General features: G+C 44.6%; 1 protein-coding gene across 3 annotated transcripts; it reads left to right on the top strand.

Moving 5' to 3' along the window:
* The first annotated feature begins 1966 nt into the window (after positions 1–1966).
* LOC120957429 (rhomboid-related protein 2) lies at positions 1967–18555 on the top strand. 3 transcript variants are annotated; one of them, XM_049610535.1, is made up of 6 exons: positions 1967–2153; positions 10291–11655; positions 16978–17049; positions 17133–17204; positions 17834–18010; positions 18084–18555. In XM_049610535.1, exons 2-6 carry the CDS (start codon positions 11146–11148, stop codon positions 18405–18407), a joined length of 1155 nt encoding a protein of 384 aa, XP_049466492.1. In that variant the 5' UTR covers positions 1967–2153; positions 10291–11145; the 3' UTR covers positions 18408–18555. The 3 variants fall into 3 exon arrangements, with proteins under 3 accessions (XP_049466492.1, XP_049466491.1, XP_040235567.2); XM_049610534.1 differs by lacking the exon at positions 1967–2153 and adding an exon at positions 7079–7622 and having other exon boundaries at positions 10291–11659; positions 16982–17049; XM_040379633.2 differs by lacking the exon at positions 1967–2153 and adding an exon at positions 7080–7622.
* The last annotated feature ends 51 nt before the right edge of the window (positions 18556–18606 follow it).

Raw genomic sequence — 18606 nt, 5'->3', positions numbered from 1 at the left:
TTTTTGATTTCGCGCACTGTTATACGCCATGCATCACGCCACGAACATGCTGCATATGTAGAGCGATACACCCTGTGCTATATCGATCTTGCATACAACGTACAAGCACTTTCACAGAAGGAGTACAATGTTTCATGCAAGCATATAACACCAGTGAATGTAACGCATAACGCATTGTCCAGCAAAGAGGCGTTACTTTTTTGTCCCGAGCGCTGCGCAGTACCGAATAGAATTATATATAGTGACGTCATTTTAGTTTTTTTTTATAATTGCTTTTTAAAGTAATCAGTTCATTTCGTCATAATTATTATTATACTATGTTTTAAAATTAGTTTCTATTTTTGATAAAATTTTGCAAATCTTGGAAAGCATAAATGATAATTTCCAAATGTTTATTACAATATATAAAAATATTTACGATTCGACGATACATAAAAGCCTATATTCGTTTACCTATATTTGAGTAGAAAATGTTCGTAAATCATCCATTTCACCTCAACCACAGCTGCCTCAGCACAATCGCCCAATTCAATATCCTTTTCCGTCAACTCCTTCTAGCTTCACGTCTCTCCGTTGGCACGCATACTCATTAACGCAAGCTGACGCCGGAACGGTTTACATTATCGCTATAAAGTTAATTGCAAATCAGTTGTGTGCCTTGACTCCACCCGCCATCCACCCCGGCCTAAAGAAAGTACCTATTGCTTTTTCCCCTGTTGGCACAACGTTTACGACCAGACACGGACTCACACACACACGGTAAACAGAGAGCAACGTGTTTATCGGTCGGTTTTCCGGCTGCATACAGCAAAACCTTACTATCGCCCTTGCACTACTGCTTCAACCGAGGCCTTGTCATTTTCCCAGAACAAATAATTCATATTCGGTAATGAATTCTCTCGAGAGGACGTACGATTACACAGCGCGGTGACAAACACGGTACAAACCGTCCCAGCCCAGACTAGAGGCACTTTAACGATGCACACAATATGCTGCCATAACAAATGCTGCTCAGAGCGCAATATACGCGACGCTCAATCGACAACGTTCGAGTATCGATTCAAATTTTTGTATTTTCTCAATCCCCCTTTTTTACGAGTTGTTTTCCCTACCCCTTGAACGATGGCGCACAATCACGCCAACGGTTGATGAAATTCACTTTCCCTTGAAAGGTAACTCAATTACACATTGAATTGACGCCCCGAACTGTCCTGTTCCGTGCTGCGTCGTCCCACACACACGCAACAAACCACTTCCCCCCGTAATTCCATGCTGCTGCACCATCTAAAGTGCATTATTGCTTATGACGCGCTCATTTGTTCGTGGGTCGAGTGCAACAACCTAAACCTGTGTAACCTCCCGCTGGGTCGAACGTCAAACCGTTGCCGCTGTACCGATTGTTTGCAAACCCGAAACCCCGTCCGGGACGTCGTCCTTATCGTACACAAACAGCAGCTCGAACAGCATGGCTCCCCTTAAAAAACGTCCCAAAAAACCCTCCCAAACGCTCGTTTACGCAGCCGCCCTCAAGTGACACAAACACGAAAAAACGAGAGGGTGCGATGCTGCAACCGGCACCAGGTCCTGGAATCTTTCAACATCTCCGGCAATGCCGGGTGCGAGATGGTAATAAAATAATTCTACACATCAAAGTCTAAGGTTGGGGTGAAATGGGCGAAGTCATTCCTCCCGACGAACGCAAAACCGAAGGGCTGACCCGTGCGAAAACGTCAGACTGTGTTTTAAAAAACCCGTCTTGCCCGTGCTCGCTCACTCACACTTGTCTGCTGCATGCTGTAACGAGCCCTCGTTGCCTTGGTAACTACGCACCGAACCACGGAATGCGTACGATTTTCATTCATACGGCAGCACAGAAACAGTAGGGAGTACGCGCGCGCCTGAATGGTAGGCAACACGGGCAACAGCATCTCTTCGCTGTCGTTGTCTCGCCCGTCAGTTTCGGTTCACCCGTCCTCGTGTGCGTGTGTGTCGTTATCAGTGCGCTGTATCAGCGATGGATTTGTGCAGATTGTTGGTGATTGGCGCTGCAGAGTAAGGGACAGCAAGCCGGATCATGCTGAAAGTGTGATAAAGAAGGTTGTGTTTCGTAACAGGTGAATGTAACACTCGTGCAGACAGAACACCATTACCCGGTAAGTAACGAATCCGTAAACAAATACTCATCACTTTCATCGGGAATCATCACGAAAGAATGCGGAACATGTATGTTGAGTTCCGTTTCTGCCCACACATTGACATGGCCACCGTGCAGGGAGGCCAGGCAGGCTGGGAAGTTTTTCTTAATGGGCAAACAAGTGTTCTAAATTTAAATCCACACCGTCCCGGTGTGCTTGTTATGATAGGTCTCTCTCTCTCTCTTTTTTTTTATTCTTTTCGCTTCCTCTGAGAGGTTCATTCCAGGAACGTGTTTGATCGAGAGTGCTTGCTTCTTGTCTGAGGAAGTTTTCAAAGCATGTTTGTTTGTGTTTTGCACTCCTACGCTGTACACACATGTTTTCTCACTGAAATGCTTTAGTTCATTAGGAATATCTGTTCCCATGAAAGTAAGACATTATAAAAGTCCACCAAACATGACACGTTTTAATGTTGTTTGTGTGTTTCTTGGCAACATCTTAATGGTGAACAATGTTTCTGCCATTCGTGAGATGTGTTGGAATAAAAAAAATCCTCATTTAAATGGTCATTCTGAACCATCAAAGCACGTCCACGTGATTGATTGTCAAAAGTCAAAACGGTGGCGTTAACTTATCGCCTGCTACGCAATCAATCAATCAGTAGCAGACACTAAACTCGTTAGAAATCTTTTCTCAAGAAGTAGGATAAGAAAAAATGTTGAACATACATTAGCACCAGAAACATATTTTCACTTTCATTCCTATCGAGGAACGCACAGGAAATGCACAGTGCGAGACCTCGAGTCGCCACCGTACGAGTTCCGACCGCAGTGTCGTCATATTGTCGCGGCACGTGCCACACACCGATTGCCGGGGTGAACGGGACACGAAACAACAATCTTAATCCCAAATCCTGGGAAGAATACGGCAAAGAAAGACTCTCCTCGTAATAAACGGTAGCCACAAACTGATCATAAAGCATCAGCACCGTTTCCTTTCCCTCTTCTAAGCGCATACGACCCTGTTCCCGGGGAGTCACGTGCACGAGTTGGTGCTAAGATTTATGAAACAGAAATGCCATTAGTTTTGTCCCACTTTCTCATCCAGAGGGGTTGTCTCCCGGTCTTCCCTTTCGTTGCATTCTGACATTCGGAAGGAAGAAACTGAAATTAAGGGATTGGTAGAAGGTACGAATACGAGCCCCCCCAAATCCGAATGAAGAGATCATAATATTTTATTGATTTAGTGGCGTGGTGTTTTGGTTTCACTTCTGCTTCTAACCACTTCGTTCGCCACATTCAAAACAATAACTTCTAAATGATCCCTAGGGACACAATCCAACCGGGAAGCGATTCATAAAAACTCGCAACAAACAAACTGTCTGGTACTCCGAACAATGCATCCCATTCTCCTATTAATAGGTTCTCCCAAGCTCACGCAGATCACGCAGATGACGCATCGGTATGTATTGTGGCGTGATCAAACGACACCCCTTTGATTCCTGCGCGCACTGGGAGAATCGTGTCACGAATCGTTAATTACGTCTTCTCTCTGTCATCCCCATCCAGTGAGCGTTCGATCGGGTGCGATCGATTCCAGCAATCGACACTCTGCTCATAACAATGGCGACAACGATAACGCCAATAAATCCAATGAAAACACTTCCGTTCCTGGCGGCACAGGCGGGATATATCCGTTTCGAAAACAACAACTACTAACGCTTGCGTGTAGTTTGCGGCGCCTAAATCTGTTTCTTAGCACACCAACAAACACACCCTGCAGTACATAATCGAATGCCATCTTTGGGGAGAGAACATTGCGATCACCTGCACCCGCTGCCAGACGCACCAGACGTACCAGAGCTTGTGCTTCGGTATGGAATACTTAATCGGTTGTCAAAGTGTTATACGCCGTGACTACTAAGCAGCATGGCGATATGGAGGGAACGGGCATATGTCATCACCAGCTGAGTATCCGTGTGTGTGTTTATTGGCGCTTCCCTCACAGTGCGCTCAGTCTACCAAAACTGGTGGTAGTGGTGGTGCTATTAATTGCCGAAAAAAACACTGCCAAATATAAACATTGAAACCGTGCCTATCGTGCCTCTCCAAAAAAGGGTCTTCGGTGGACGTCGTTTGAAATTGGAAGGGAATCTCGCGTGCGCTAGCTAGGTACGATCGGAAACAGGCAGCGATAAATCAGTGGCAGCTCGTTCAGCATTACAGCGAAGGAGATTTGCCTAATCCAACCGCTGTCGTTGACATTGATCGTGCGAGAGATTTATTGGACGCGAAGGAAGTTGTTTGGAATTTTATCCCGTGCAGAGCTGATGCGTTTGCATTCTATTGCATCTGTCGTTGGATGCACGTGCATGGGGGGTGAATCAGAATTGGTAATTAAATGTATATTAGTCATCATTCTGCTGAAGCATATCTCACTCATCAGCTGACACCGTAATAGTTCTGAGTTCCCATTTTAGTTTCTCCAGCTTGTACAATACGTTTCCACCAAAAACGTTCTTAATAGCCTAGCTTAGTGGACAAACGTACGAAGCGGGACAGCTGCACTTTGCATACACTGTCGCCTCTTTCAACACTTTCCCAATGGTGATGGGGAATGCAAAACACTATTCCCTTAACGATTCTAGCAAAAACTGCCGTTAAACCTAACCAAACAAAACGCTCGTAATCTCCCACGAAGATCGCCCACGTCACATTTCCGGCATCGGGCTGGAACGAGGCCCAAGAACAAGTGTCACCAAAGTGGTACGGGAAGTGGATTCCCCGATGGAGTACGCCAAACACACAAGCACACGCCAAGTTCGGCTTCTTGGCATGCCCCACAGCGAGGGCGTTGGCATGCAGGCAGGCAACCCACCAAGGAGTTTTTCGTCGCACTAATTGCACTCCACACCGTGTGCTCGAAGCATTCAAATGTATATTTTTAACCCAAAGAACCAAAAAGAATCCGTTCTCTCTAGGCCCGTTCTGGGTCTGGCAAGGGGGGGGGGGGGGGGGGGGGGGGAGGGGTTGGCAACTGGGCACTGAAAATGCATCACCACGCGTGACAACGAGCTAAAAGACTTCTTCTAAAAATGCATCTCCTCTCCGCGGTGTGTGTTTCGCTGCGTACGCGGAAACGCACCACACGAACGGCCGCTCGTGGGAAAACCGGCTTCGGAGTGCACCGCGGACCCACCAAACGGCATTGCCTTATTTGTGGTGCCGTCTGGTGTGACGAATGTTCGGGGCAGCACCAGCAACACAGCTGGTAAAACGCTTTCTTGAAGCTATTCTGTTTAATCATTTGCTACAGATTGCAATGGCAGCTTACTTTAGCGAGGGGACAACGTCTTGATAAGATTACATTGACACATTGTGTGTGAGGTACGGTTGAATGTTAATTTAGGATAAGCCTTTGATATCAATCAAACCCATCGATTAAAGGTAAGGAGTTTCTTTTTTTAAACTTTGTCACACGACTAATGCTAGAAGTCGTAAAAAAGTCGCACGCGACATGCATTTAAGTATGCAGGGGTTTTCTGCCCATCATATGCTGTGGTAATTATTTTTGTGATTTTGTATTTTTATGTTTAAAACATGTTATCGTTTAGAACATAAACGCTTCTGGGGAAAATGGTGATTGAGATGTATAATAAGCATCCATATTTTTTAAAAGTTTCAATCTAATACCTATAAATTCAATAGCTGTAGTGTATTTTACAACTTTTTTCATACTCGTTGGATATTACCAAAATAAGAACTAACTAGATCAATAACAAATGAAAGTTTATAATTTACTCAAACAATTTACAATTAACAATTTACTTAAATTTTAGTTGACTGAAACTCAAACGGCGAGGTTAACAAATGATTGCACATTAATACATTCATTTCAAGCTCAATACAGTTATACAGCTCAGTTATACAGTTGAAAAAGAAGCGGCAGGGCTGCTAACGGCAGGCTCAACGCTTCAAATTTAAATTACTAGAATCAAAACTATTCCAAATTAAATTGTTTCGTTTTTTAAAAGAGCTCTTGTGAATTTATATTTTCCACGAAACGTTTATATACTCTGTGAATTGTAGATTTTATAAAATTTACAAGTACGAAAACATGTAACTATGGAGTCAATTAGTAGCTCAAGTTATAGAATATTAAATAAGTTTGATTTTTGAATTTTGATTTTTGACAGTTCAGATGTCAAATCAGTACAAATTTCTCCGTGAATTGTTAAATGAAAAATAGTTTTCTTTTTTCCAAAAGTTGTAAATCACTAAAATGACAGAAATAATCAAATTTTCAAACAATTCGTCACATAAGTAATAAATTACATAAATGAACTAAATTCAATCAAAAATCATCATTAATCAAGTATATTTTGACTGTAAAACACGATTGTAGACTTACGCGAATATCCGAGTTACATGAATGTCTTCGGAACGCATTATTCGTGTAACTTGGGGAAAGACTGTACTCAAGATAAAAATGATGATTACACAAAAAAAAATGAAAAATGATAATTTACACTGTAATTTCTAAACTAAATTTAAATAATTATGGAATTTACAACCTTTTGCATATATTTGTTTAATTTTTGCATACTTTAACTATATTTTAAATTAGATAGGCGAAATGTTATGCTAATTGAACATCTAAACAAAGTCGTTATGGCATTTTATTTGGTAAATAATGCTCCTGATATACATGATTGAAATGGTGCAAATTAGACACATAAAAGCAATTACTAATATGTATTTTCAAGAAGAATTGAAAACCATATCTTCACTTTCGTTGTTACTAAACACATTCGAAAAAGCCTCTCAATCCAGAAAACCCCTGCCATTTGATCAATACGATCGAGCAGCGATTTACCGGAAGCGCCGCGAAACAGTCACCCGAACGGCAGACAGAACGCGCGGTATGGAAAGGACAACAGGGGCCGGGCCGCATTACGAGCGCTGCTCCCTAGTCTTGACATCGCATTGCCCCAGCCCCCAGCCGCGCACACTACACGCGGTCGACGCGACGTTGTTCGCGGTGCAGAGCAGCAGTCAGTCTATTCCGGTCGCTGTTCTAGCATGGACGGCAGTGGTAATCAGTGCTAGCAGTAGTAGTAGTGGAAGCATTTTTAAAGACCAGCAGCAACTGCGTGCCGTGGAAAATGCTGCGTGTTGCTCTCGGGGCCGGCTTGCAGTCCTCGGTGTCGAACTGCGTGTGTCTGGTGTGCTGCTAGCAGCAGTCAGTGTGGCGTGTGCGAAAGTGGCAGTGGGCCGGGAAAAAGCCGCGAAAAAATTTACACACAAAATAGGTGATTTCAAGTGGCAGTGATTTTTTTTTTTGGTTTTACTGTTTGTTTGTTTTTCTTTAAAAACCCGTTGCGTGTGTGGCGTTTGTGTAGAGGAGAAAAATTGATACACCGAGATCGAGATAAAGTGTTCCAGCAACGGTTGGAGCGTTTTACAAACTGCTGCACTGATCGTTGAGGTGAGAAGAAGGGAAACAACGTGTGGAAGGCAGCAAATCTTGTCCTCACCAAAATTGTATTATAAACACAACACAACATAATGCAGTTCTCGTAGTGTTCGCAAAAACAGTTCGCTTATCAAAACGTGTCATAGAGTTGTTTGAAAATGCCACAAAACATGAATGAAATCAAACTCACAACATTTGTGCTGTGAAACATTTACAAAGCCGCACACTTCCAGCAGCGAGAAGAAATGGGGTTTAAAATAGATCAGCACCCCCCCTTGGCTCCATCGATCTTCTATCGATCATTATCGCCAATTGTTTAGATCGCTGCCTTGCAAGCCGTCGTTTCGCGGTGTTTTATTGGATTACGCTATTTGTAAACAGAAAAAGGTAGTGCGCGCGTGTTTGTGATTTTGTAGCCATTTTTTCGGCTTCTTTGCAAAGCCATTTGATTGGAATGAAATAGCTTGGTTTGTGTGTGTATGTGTACCAGGTGAAAAGTACTTTAAAACGTGACTTTTTGTTTCGCTTTTTTCTTAAAGGACTTTAAAGTGCAGTTTTTCGCTTGTGCTTTGTGACTTGTCGGAGCTGGTTTGAATTAAACTCTACAAGTTTCAATCCACCATGGTTTGTGGTTCGATTTGCACCGCCACCGTGTATCTGATATCGACTGTGACGGTGAACACCAAAGGCTGTGTATGAGATAATCAACCAATAAACACACTCTCTCTCTCCATCGATGATTCCATCGTGACAGGATGCTGCTGCTTAATGTTTCCTGGGATTTCCAACCCAATGTCCTCAATTTGATTAAATAGTTGGGGTTTTTTTATATGCATGTTCAATCGATACCAATTTAAAACTAATCAATTGCCACACACACACTGCTTCTACAATCTTGCACAAATATCCGCATCTTCGCCAATGACTCAATGGAATTGTTCTCAATGACCAAATGGTAAAATGTCAACCATTACCACCATTCGTCATGCAACTGGTCGGAACCGTTTAAAAAGCGTGCAACCGCCGACCGTTTTGGAAATAACACCCCTGGCGCGGAACAATTATTTGCCAGCCGACGGTGGCAAAACAGGAGACCCAAAGTCAGCACTCTGTAACTGGCAACAAAGTTTCGGCCTAATGATCACCCTTCCTTGCAGTTTGCAGAATAAAAAAAAGAACCAATACCCTTACAAGCGCGTGCAGTGGCTGTACAACCCAGCAAATTGGTTTTCACTTGTGGTTTTGATTGACGAAATATTAGCGCCGCGCAATGTCATTTAAAAAGAACGGAGAAAAAAACCACAAACACGCGATTGAACAACAAGTTGTGCCAGTAGAAAAAAAAACTCATCACGATGATTTAGTGACACGCCATAGCGAAGCGAGAGGCTGGCTGCGTAAGGTTTCCTTGCACGTCATTGAGATCTTGTCCACAAAACACAGAAAGATCGCACGCAAGATTGGAAATAAGTTCATAAGTTCTCCAATGATCGCAAGACAGGTGCACCGTCGTTGGCCTCCATTTAGATCCCTCGCGGGGGTAGGCTCCCGAAAAAACCGCAACCATCTAGCGCTTATTATGAAATATCTCCGCGGACTCTCTGCCACAGCGTAACCACAGAAATGTAGATCATCTGTCAATCGACTTAACGACTCGGAGCGACTCCGAATGATGACGATCGGTCGAAAACGTCACACGACTGCGTCGCTTTCTTGGAGCCAGCTACCCACTTTTTATGGTTCCAACAGCTTCCCTCGCCCGGGTTGGCTGTCACGTTTGGCTGAGAGCACTAGCGCAATAGTAGTTCTATAAATAATCCCACTTTTCCCGCTCGATAGTGGAGCTAGAATGCCAACTTCAACTAGCAGCAGAGTGATGGACGATATGGGACCGCGCGCTCAGGGTATTCCCGATCCATTCCATTCCAGGGTGAACGATCAGATGTCGAAGAGGCTATTTGGATAGATTTGTTATTTTCTTCTTCCATATTTACTTTTGGAGAAAGTCAAAGTAAGAAGTTGATAGCATTCCCATAGCAGGACGTATCACGCGAAGGTGTCGGCTAAGCTGTTCAATTAAGTCACCCTCGCTCGCTGGCCGACCTTACAGGGTCTGACACATCTGTTTCGACTCCATCGGCGCAGTTGATGCAGTTGACCGTAATTGATTATATTCTCAGCCGTGCCATCCAGATATTCCGATCCGTGCGTGCGTGCGTGCGTACGGTGAGAATGTTATTCTAATTGAAAGGCAAGCCACTCCTCTTCCAAACGGTGGAAAGAAGGCAAAACTAAAGGTTCGGAAGATGCGCTGGTTTGTGTCATTAGTGCAGCTTGTGTAAACAAAGTACGCGTACGCTGATGTATGTTTTCAGTATAACCACCCACAAGGGAATGGTTTTTGGAGGTACTAATTAATTATTTTACGCCCGACAAATTGGGTCCACCAGTGAAACTGTGAAAAGAGATTATTTTCAGAATTTGTGTGTGTGTTGTTTTTGTATGTCCTCCACGGGCATAGGAACTTCCAGAACAGACATAAAAAGCATCACATTCTTGTCAAGTTCACGGCATTAATGATGCACACCAGCTGATCGACATTGGGCATGGTGCCTGCACACCAGCAACCAGCATTCATTAATCCTCTGCATTCTTTTCCCTTTCTTATCAATTTTTTCAGAATTGACAACGTCAAAGTCGCAAAAAACGCACACACACACAGAAACAAACAACAAACCCGGAGAACAAACGTGTGCCGCCAATGTCGTACAACCCTGGTGCTGGGCCTACTGGCGGCACGACAACCATGCCAAAGCGCCTCTTCGCTGAGGTTATCACTCTCCGGCCGAACGAAGCTGGCATACGCCAGTGAGGCATACGATTTGTCGCCGTCAAACGGGGACGCATCTGTTCTGACCACCCGCGGGGGTACTGTGGATGAGTGATCTGGTGCCTTTGACTTTGACGCAGGATTGAAGATGTCACGCGGGCGAGTTTAATGGACGGCTGGAGAGCAAGGAAATGTAAACAAGAAAGTCTTCGTCATAGAGGGAAATGACGGAGACCAGTTCCTTGTTAGATAGTCAAGGAAGTGTGTGCGGTTTTGTCAAGCAAGCGTTCAGATGATGCTGAATCATCTCAAACATACAAAGAATTGGATTTGTATTTCGAAGGCAATAGCGACGCGGGATTAAGATACAGGGTTGTGTATGCACCCCAACGAATAGACTCCTTCGCGCCAGTCAGGCGCACTCTTATCAGCTAAAACAGTGCATTTGGTTGCAATTAATATATACCGCCCTATCGCACCGCAACCGCCTTATCGGATCGGAGATAATGAACACCTCAACAAAGTAGGCGATTTCACCTGCCCAGACAACTACGATGCCATAACGCCGTCAACTGCAAATAAAACCAAACGTGCCAATGTGACGAAGCACAGTAGCCATCGACCGTACACCGTATCGTATCCAAAGAAACCTCCAAAAACAACTCCTCTCACAACCCCCCGGTGCTCCCGGTGCTCCCTAAAACAATGACCGATTCGCGCAAACCGATGCCACCGGCCAGGATAGTGCCCGTTCATCGGGGGAAAGCCACAACCACCACCGAACCCGACACCTGTCAGCGAGCCTGGATGGAAAGTGATAGACCCGACCGGGTCCCGCCAGAATCGGAACGGGAACCGTTCCTTGGCGCCGCGGGCGGTTCGGACGGTAGCGAAACTTCCAGCCTGGAGTGTGAACGGCTCTGCACGGTGCAGGTGTTCCCGAAGAAGGCGCGCATTTTCTCCATCGATCTCGAGCGTGGTGGTGGCGGTCACGGCAAGACAAGCGGACAGGTAACGCCGTCCGGGTCGGACGGGAGCGGCGACTGTACCAGTAACGATGATTCTCACAGCGATGCCAAACTGTGGGCCGGTGGGCCGGCGAACCGAAAGGCGAACCGGCGGAAGCGGAAACGGCCGGCGAGTCGGCTGCTCCAGTTGTGTCAGTGCTGTCCTTGGACCGTGCCATGGAGTCTGCTGATTGTCAGTGCCCTGCAGGTAAGTTTTGATTTTTTGATTGTGGTGTGATTCGGTACCGCCTAAGGCACGGGTCGCGTGGCCTCGTTGGTTTTTTTTTGTGGTTTTGGAGGTGCTGCCTTGAACGCGTAAATTGGTTTATTAAACACTTCGGGTTAGAGGTGACGGTTTATGAATCATCGGCTTTTTTTGTGTGTGGCGGTTTGACCCAGATGCCAATCAGAAATGCTCAGTCTAGCTTGATAAGCTAACATTTTGATAAGCCTCCGTTCACTTTTGGTTTAACGACCCAACGGAATTTCTTGATAGCTATGTTTACGATTTGCAGACAATCTTGCAAAGCTACTGTATTATCGTCCTCTTCTTCTATCTACCTTACAAAGCCCCTTTTTTCGCGAATGATAAACACCATCAGTCCAACCCTTTTCTTTGCTAACGTTCGCTTCTTCCGGTCAAACTTCCCTATACTAATGCCCAGATCAATCAACCAGCCCAATTCAGTCCATTCTTAGCACATATTTCGCACATATGTACAAGACGCTGCATATCGATTTTTCCCTTGGCGCTGATTTTTCCCTCGTATCCCTGAATCTCCCTGTACCACATGTACCGCAGCGCCACTTGTCTTCAGCTGTTCCCGGTCAAATGGTTTCACTTTCACCCGGCTTGGGTGGGCTCTTGTTACGCTCACGTGTGTACGAAGTGAAAAGAACATTAACCTAGAAAAGCGTTCCAGGGAAGTGAAAAGGACACAACGCTCACGCTTGGTTTGGTTTTGGTTTTGGCACGGAACGAAAGGGAAGATTCGGATGGCGAAAAAATCGATTGGCAAGTCCGAGGTAGTACGTGAGCGCCAGGCTAGAAGGGTGTGGCAGTTTACGCTTGGATGTTCAGGGATGCTGTTTTTTTCTATTTGGGAGCCACTCATTCCCCTATCCGAGACACACTGGCACCGTTGGGGGGACTGATAAATTGTTGCAGCTTGATGCGCTAACAAGCCAAGATAAATGAGTCATTAGAGCGTTAAGGGGGGGGGGGGGGAAACCTGATTACGTCGCGTTGGCTTGCTGTTCTTTGGCGCATCGATTCGCCATTGTAGCGCAATATTGACGGCACCAAAACAAAGCGACACTAAGCCCTCAATTAGAAGCTATTTTCAAGCCATTTTCAGAAACAGATTGTGTGACATAATAACCCCCCGATACCAACGGCACTATCGAACACCAGAGCATTAGACCTTGCCCTTCGCACGGGGAGTCTTGTTCTGTGGAGGTCAGCCTCCTTTGCGTCATTTGCGCCGAGATTTACGTCCCTACGGAAACGGGACGGACTGTTCCGAGTCTATTAATTTATTTAATCTATGTTACGCATTGCACGCCGGATGATTCGTACCGAGTTGCTGGCGGCGTTGCATTGTGTTTAGTCAAGCGAAGATGGTCGCTACGTATCGACGAAGACTGCGTCCAACGTAGTTGGGAGATACCAACGGAACAATCACCTTTGTTTTGAGGGGAGGTGGATGAGTGATTTTTTACTTTTTTATAAAAGAGATCTCTTTGTTGCTCATTTGGAAAATTCTGTATCGTCATGGAGCAGTTTCCATGACGAACAAGCGGTGTTTGTTCTCAAATAGTTGCCATGTTGCAACATCTGATGCTTTAGTAAATATTGCTTTAAAGTCAGCTATTTGCAAAGCATGAGCAAAGCAAATATTTTGCTATATGCTACCGAGACGGCTCAGAATCACATCTTAAAGAGGCCTCAACCAAACAAACAAAACTGTCCACCCTTAGGCATCATTCCTGCTGATAACATCTTTTCTTAATGTTTCTTTTTGCTTCCTTCAATCAATTCTTCGTTTCGTGTCCCCTCTCACTGTCAACTGCAGTCTGCAGAGCTATTTAATGTCCCCTTCAGAGATCTAATTCTGCCCTGCATCTTTAGACTAGCGTGTAGATACATCCCCTGGCACGTGTCCTTCACGTCTTGGCACGCTACCCTAACCTCATCGTTGTGGATTTCCTTCTACCGTGCTCTTATCATTGAAGCCAGGGATTGGCAAACTTCAATGTTTGGTGTTCGATTTTTGGTAAGAAACTTTGGGATTTTATCGAAATATTCTAGCTGGATTAAAAGCAACTCTTGGTGATGAACATTTTGGAGATGTTACCGTAGTTGCCGCTACATTTTGACTCTAACTCACCTATTTTTTGGCTCGAAGCCATCAATTTTTGACAGTTCACGTTAATTTTTGTCTCTGAGGTATCAATATTTGAATGTGAGTCCATCGCTTCATTTACAAAACTTTAAGTAATTTACAAAACTGTGTTTTCCGAAATTATTGAAATTAAGTTAATTAGTGAATAATGCCATTGATAGAATTAAAAATAAAACAATAGTTATGCCAATTTTGGATTTTTTAATTATTCAGGAGTAACGGTCCAAAAAGGTAGGCTTAATAATTTTGGAAATTTTAATGAAGTGAAAAAAGTTAGCATATATTTTCAGATGTAAAAAACTCTTTGAAATTTTCTAAAATTTCATCATTTTGTCTCAGAAAAAAATAAATTACACGCTTTTTGTAATTTTTTGTGATGTAATATTACAATTGTCATAAATCTGTTCAAATACTTTGTAAAATTTATTATGATTGCTACAAAAGTCAAAAATTGATAACTTACAGACAAAAATAATCAAAAATTGATGCCTTTGAGTTAAAAATTGATGCGCACTGTCAAAAATTGATGCATGAGAGCCAAAATTAGATAGCAACGACTGTAAAACTAGCATAATCCTAATATAAAGTCATCCAACTCTAGCTCCAGCTTATTTGAAATTTGTGTCTTTTTACATAAGTGTAATTTCCAGTTTTTATTTCAAATTTATTCCCAAATATTCCAAAATCTTTATCAAACAAAGCTGACTTGCCGACCTCTGACCAAGAGAGGACTTCACTATCGTCCCCCTTGCTTTCAGAAGTAATTATGGCATGGTTGTCACTGGAAAGAAAGACAATGATTGAATAAAATTGCAATAAAATGCAGGCTTAAGGTTTCTCCGGCCTTCGGCATTCGGTGGGCCCCCTCTGGTCTGGTCCATTTGCAGCATAATCTTCGCCATTGAACTATCGATCGACCAATCAATTCCCTTCAGGTAGGCCAGTTTCTCCTCCCCAGCCCCAGGTGTTCCGTTCCGTTTTTGGCTAAAGAATGACAAACTCCCCTCCCTTCGCGGGTTGCAACGGCCAGTGCCAGTGCTTGATTGATGGCACTGAGGTTTCGCGACCGCATGCAGTTTCCCTTGCCCAGGCAACTACCGAGCAGCATCCTTGTAAGGGTGTGCTACCTCACGGCCTTACGGCCTCCTCGTGAGATGAAATAAAAAGCCTCCGAGATTGTTCAATGTGTTCAATTGAGGGAACGCTTTGGTGGCTAAACACACATTCCACCGGTGTTCGAACGTTGGCAGCTATGAACATCTGTGGAAAGACCAGCGCATTTTGTGCAGCGTGCAATGCAGTTTACAGTGCAGTTGCCATCTCCTCTTAGGTCGTTTCGCATCTAATTCCTAACAACGGCTAACTGCAGCGGAATGTAAACAAAGGCGCGGGTGCACGCGGTCGCGCACACACGCCGGCCAAACGAAAACGGCAACCAAATCCAATATTTGCCGACACTGCCCTACTGCCTCGCCAATGGGTCATGGGTAAATTGGGAACAACTCTATCGATTGTGGCCGTTGCACGTTGCCGGGCTAATGCAAGCGATTGATTCGTTCGCGCCGTTGACAACTTCACGCGCTTGCCCCGCGGGACAATGCACCACATCTGTCAGCACATCGGTGTGCACCTTTATGCTGCTGCATCGCCACCAAACCCCAACCTGTGTCGCGCCATCGCGTGTAAATCGCGCTGAGATTAAAAGCCACGATGAGGACGGGGAGTGATTCGGGAACATTGCGCCACACGTCGGGTGTGGGGGCTGTGACTAATCGAGCGGGCGCGCATTGTGTCAGTAGAACAGTGGTGATGTGCCTCTCTTTGTGTGTCACCAATGTTTTGTATGTTTTGTGCCTGTAACCCTGACTAGATCGTCCCCAGCCGCAGGGGATGGCTTGTGTATGGCTTCCGAGAGCGCGCACCAAACAACGAGGAAAGCCACCCAACTGCTGCAGCCCGTATTGCGTGCTTTGCTGCTCTGATTTTCTGCCCTGTTCCGTTCGATGCAACCATTGTCCTGGCCGTGGCGGATGCACCAAACAAGGTGTTGGACGCCGCTAACGTACTTTGTTTGCTGCTTGGAAAATGATTTGCCACGCACGGCCTGCCGGCATGACCGCGATCAAGGCGGTCGCTGCAAAGTCAAGCGCTGGTGGGAAGGTTTGACATAATTAGCGTAACTGCCAGCGGTTCCACATCCAGGGCAATCCATGCGCGAAAAACGTCTCAATTTACAGCGTAACGTAAATGCCCGTTGGCTCCAAATACCGTGGCTGACGGTAAGGTATTTTCAATTTCGAAGCAATGTAACGGCTAATCATTGAGCATGAATCCCCATTTTGCTTTAGCTGTTTTACGCCTCTCTGGTAACTGAAACGAATGGTCATAAAAACACCAATCCTAACAAATGGGACCCTTCTGGCTTTTTCCCCCCACCAATCAAACCCCACAGGTCACAGGGTGGTATGGTGCGTATGGTGCGTATTTGACTATTTGTTAGACATTCGATACCGTAGGTGGTGTTTTGGTTTTTCACGCTGGGTTCCCGTTTTCCACCCCTTGGCGCGATGACGTGCTTTTACACACTACTGGTTGGTGGTGGTGGTGGTGGTGGTGGTGATGATGGTCGTAAACGTAAATCAAACTACGCCAACTTGAACGATCTCGAGAACGGCGGAAAGCGGTGGCCGTGGTCCTTTAGAACATCTTCAAGATTTACGAGCACACAACACCATACGGCACCTCGATTCTGTACCATTTCGCTCATATTTTTATTCCACTGCACGTCGAACAAATTAACGACGCTTTTGGCTCCCCCCCCCCCCCCCCCCCCCCCCCCCCCCGATTGGTGTGTACCGTGTTGCGAACAGGCTGCCGTTTGCTTTTGATCTAGGAATTGAGTCCACTTTTTTATGATATTTTTTGTTTGTTTAGATAGCAATCATTCGTAAGGCGCTGCGATATGGATAGGGACTGGATTTAAATCTGGCGCGTACTAAAAATCATAATATTCTTAAACATTGATAGCTAGCAAACCCTCGCTTGGAGTGAATGCATCGTTTGGTGCTGAAAATCATCGTAACAATTATTAATAAACTTTTTCCTTTTCCTTTGTTTTTTTACAGATAGCAGCTTTCACGTACAGTAACGATGCCATTAACCAGAAACTCATCTTCTCACCCGTAAAACAGTACGAGGTAGGTGCAGTTCCTTTTGCTGAAATCCCTTCAACCGTTAGCCGTTATGTGTGTTCAATTATTCAAAAACTCTCTCCGAACAGGTTTGGAGGTTTATTACTTATACGTTTCTACATGCTGGCAGCGTACATCTGGTGCTTAACATCATCATACAGGTTAGTAAAACAGAATTATATTACCAGTTTTGGTAAAAGAGTACGATTTGATTTAAAAAAACAGGAAGAGATAATCATCTTTACTGTAATTGCATACTTTCAGGCGTTCAGACCTCAAAACTAGTCAACTTTGAAAATGGTATTATAACTTTATTGGGAATAAGTCCATTTCAACAGTTAACGAGTATTACATTGATTCTTTTCTTATTTGTATCGTAATTTTACTTATATATTGCATACCTCAAGGCGTACTTGGCTTAGCATGTTTAAAAACTGTTATGTAGGTCGTTTTAATTGAACAGTAGCGTAAATAAACGTCACAGTGTGATTTTGTATCAGAAATTGCATACCTTTAGGCGTTTTATTTCCTAAAACTTCCTTCTGATATTTTGCACTGCATTAAATTGTACACATTTGATCAAACTTTACTTTACCTTTTCTTATTTTTATAGAGACTTTGAGGTCTAGCTCATTCGCCTCTTATTTGATCAAAAGTACATATAGCTTAGAAAATGCAGTCCATTTATACAAAAAAAACGAGCACGCTTTAAAGCAATAGTGCTAACATTGCATACCTTCAGGCGAATTTCTTTCTTACCCCAAATTATATTCTCCCTTTTTATCCACAGCTTTTAGTAGCATTTCCACTGGAAACGGAACAGGGCCACGGTAAGGTGCTGCTCGTCTACTTCGCTGGCATCGTTGCCGGCGGTTTGGGTGCTTCCGTGTTCGAGCCGTCGCTGATGGTGGGTGCTTCCGCGGGCGTGTACTGTTTACTGATGAGCCACATACCACATATCATGATGGTAAGTCTTTCCTTCATTCCAAAACGCATTCTTCCTTCATCTAATATCCTTTTTCTACATCAATTACGTGTAGAACTTCCGCACGCTATCTTACCGCTACTACCGGCTCATTGCCGTGCTGATGCTGTGCATTAGCGACGTGCTGTACTCGATACGCCACTGCCTTACCAAAGGAAACCTTCAGCCACGCATCGGTGTGGCAGCTCACATTAGTGGGGCGCTTTGTGGCCTCCTCATAGGGTTCGTCATCTATCGGCCCAAGGTGGAGCCAGAGGCGTCCAAAGCGGTCGTGATGTTTCGATCCCTGCGCTATCTGGCAGTCGTACTGCTGCTAGCCTGGGTAGTCGGTACCGTGCTGTACAACCTCGAACGAAGCCATGTGATTCAGATACTCTAGGCAGCCCAGATTAGTCAATCGCAAATTAGTCAACGCATAAGTTAAGTTTCGAAAAAAACGCCCAATGATCTATTCAAAGCTACCATGTAGAGTAAGAATAAGTAAGAATGACCGAAACAAACGTTTTTTTATGACATATTTAATACGACGCTATCAGTGTGATTCGTTTATTCGTCTTACATCCGAACAGGTGGTGCTT

The sequence above is a fragment of the Anopheles coluzzii genome, chromosome 3, assembly GCF_943734685.1.
Source record: "Anopheles coluzzii chromosome 3, AcolN3, whole genome shotgun sequence".
NCBI classification, from domain to species: Eukaryota; Metazoa; Arthropoda; class Insecta; order Diptera; family Culicidae; genus Anopheles; species Anopheles coluzzii.
This window is presented reverse-complemented; position numbering and strand designations above follow the sequence as displayed.

Bases quoted from the DNA above. Each gene is read 5' to 3' on its own strand.
- LOC120957429 (XM_049610535.1), top strand. From the start codon at position 11,146: ATGACCGATTCGCGCAAACCGATGCCACCGGCCAGGATAGTGCCCGTT. The intron at 17,050-17,132 runs GTAGGTGCAGTT...CTCTCCGAACAG, and splicing joins CACCCGTAAAACAGTACGAG to GTTTGGAGGTTTATTACTTA. The intron at 18,011-18,083 runs GTAAGTCTTTCC...AATTACGTGTAG, and splicing joins ACATACCACATATCATGATG to AACTTCCGCACGCTATCTTA.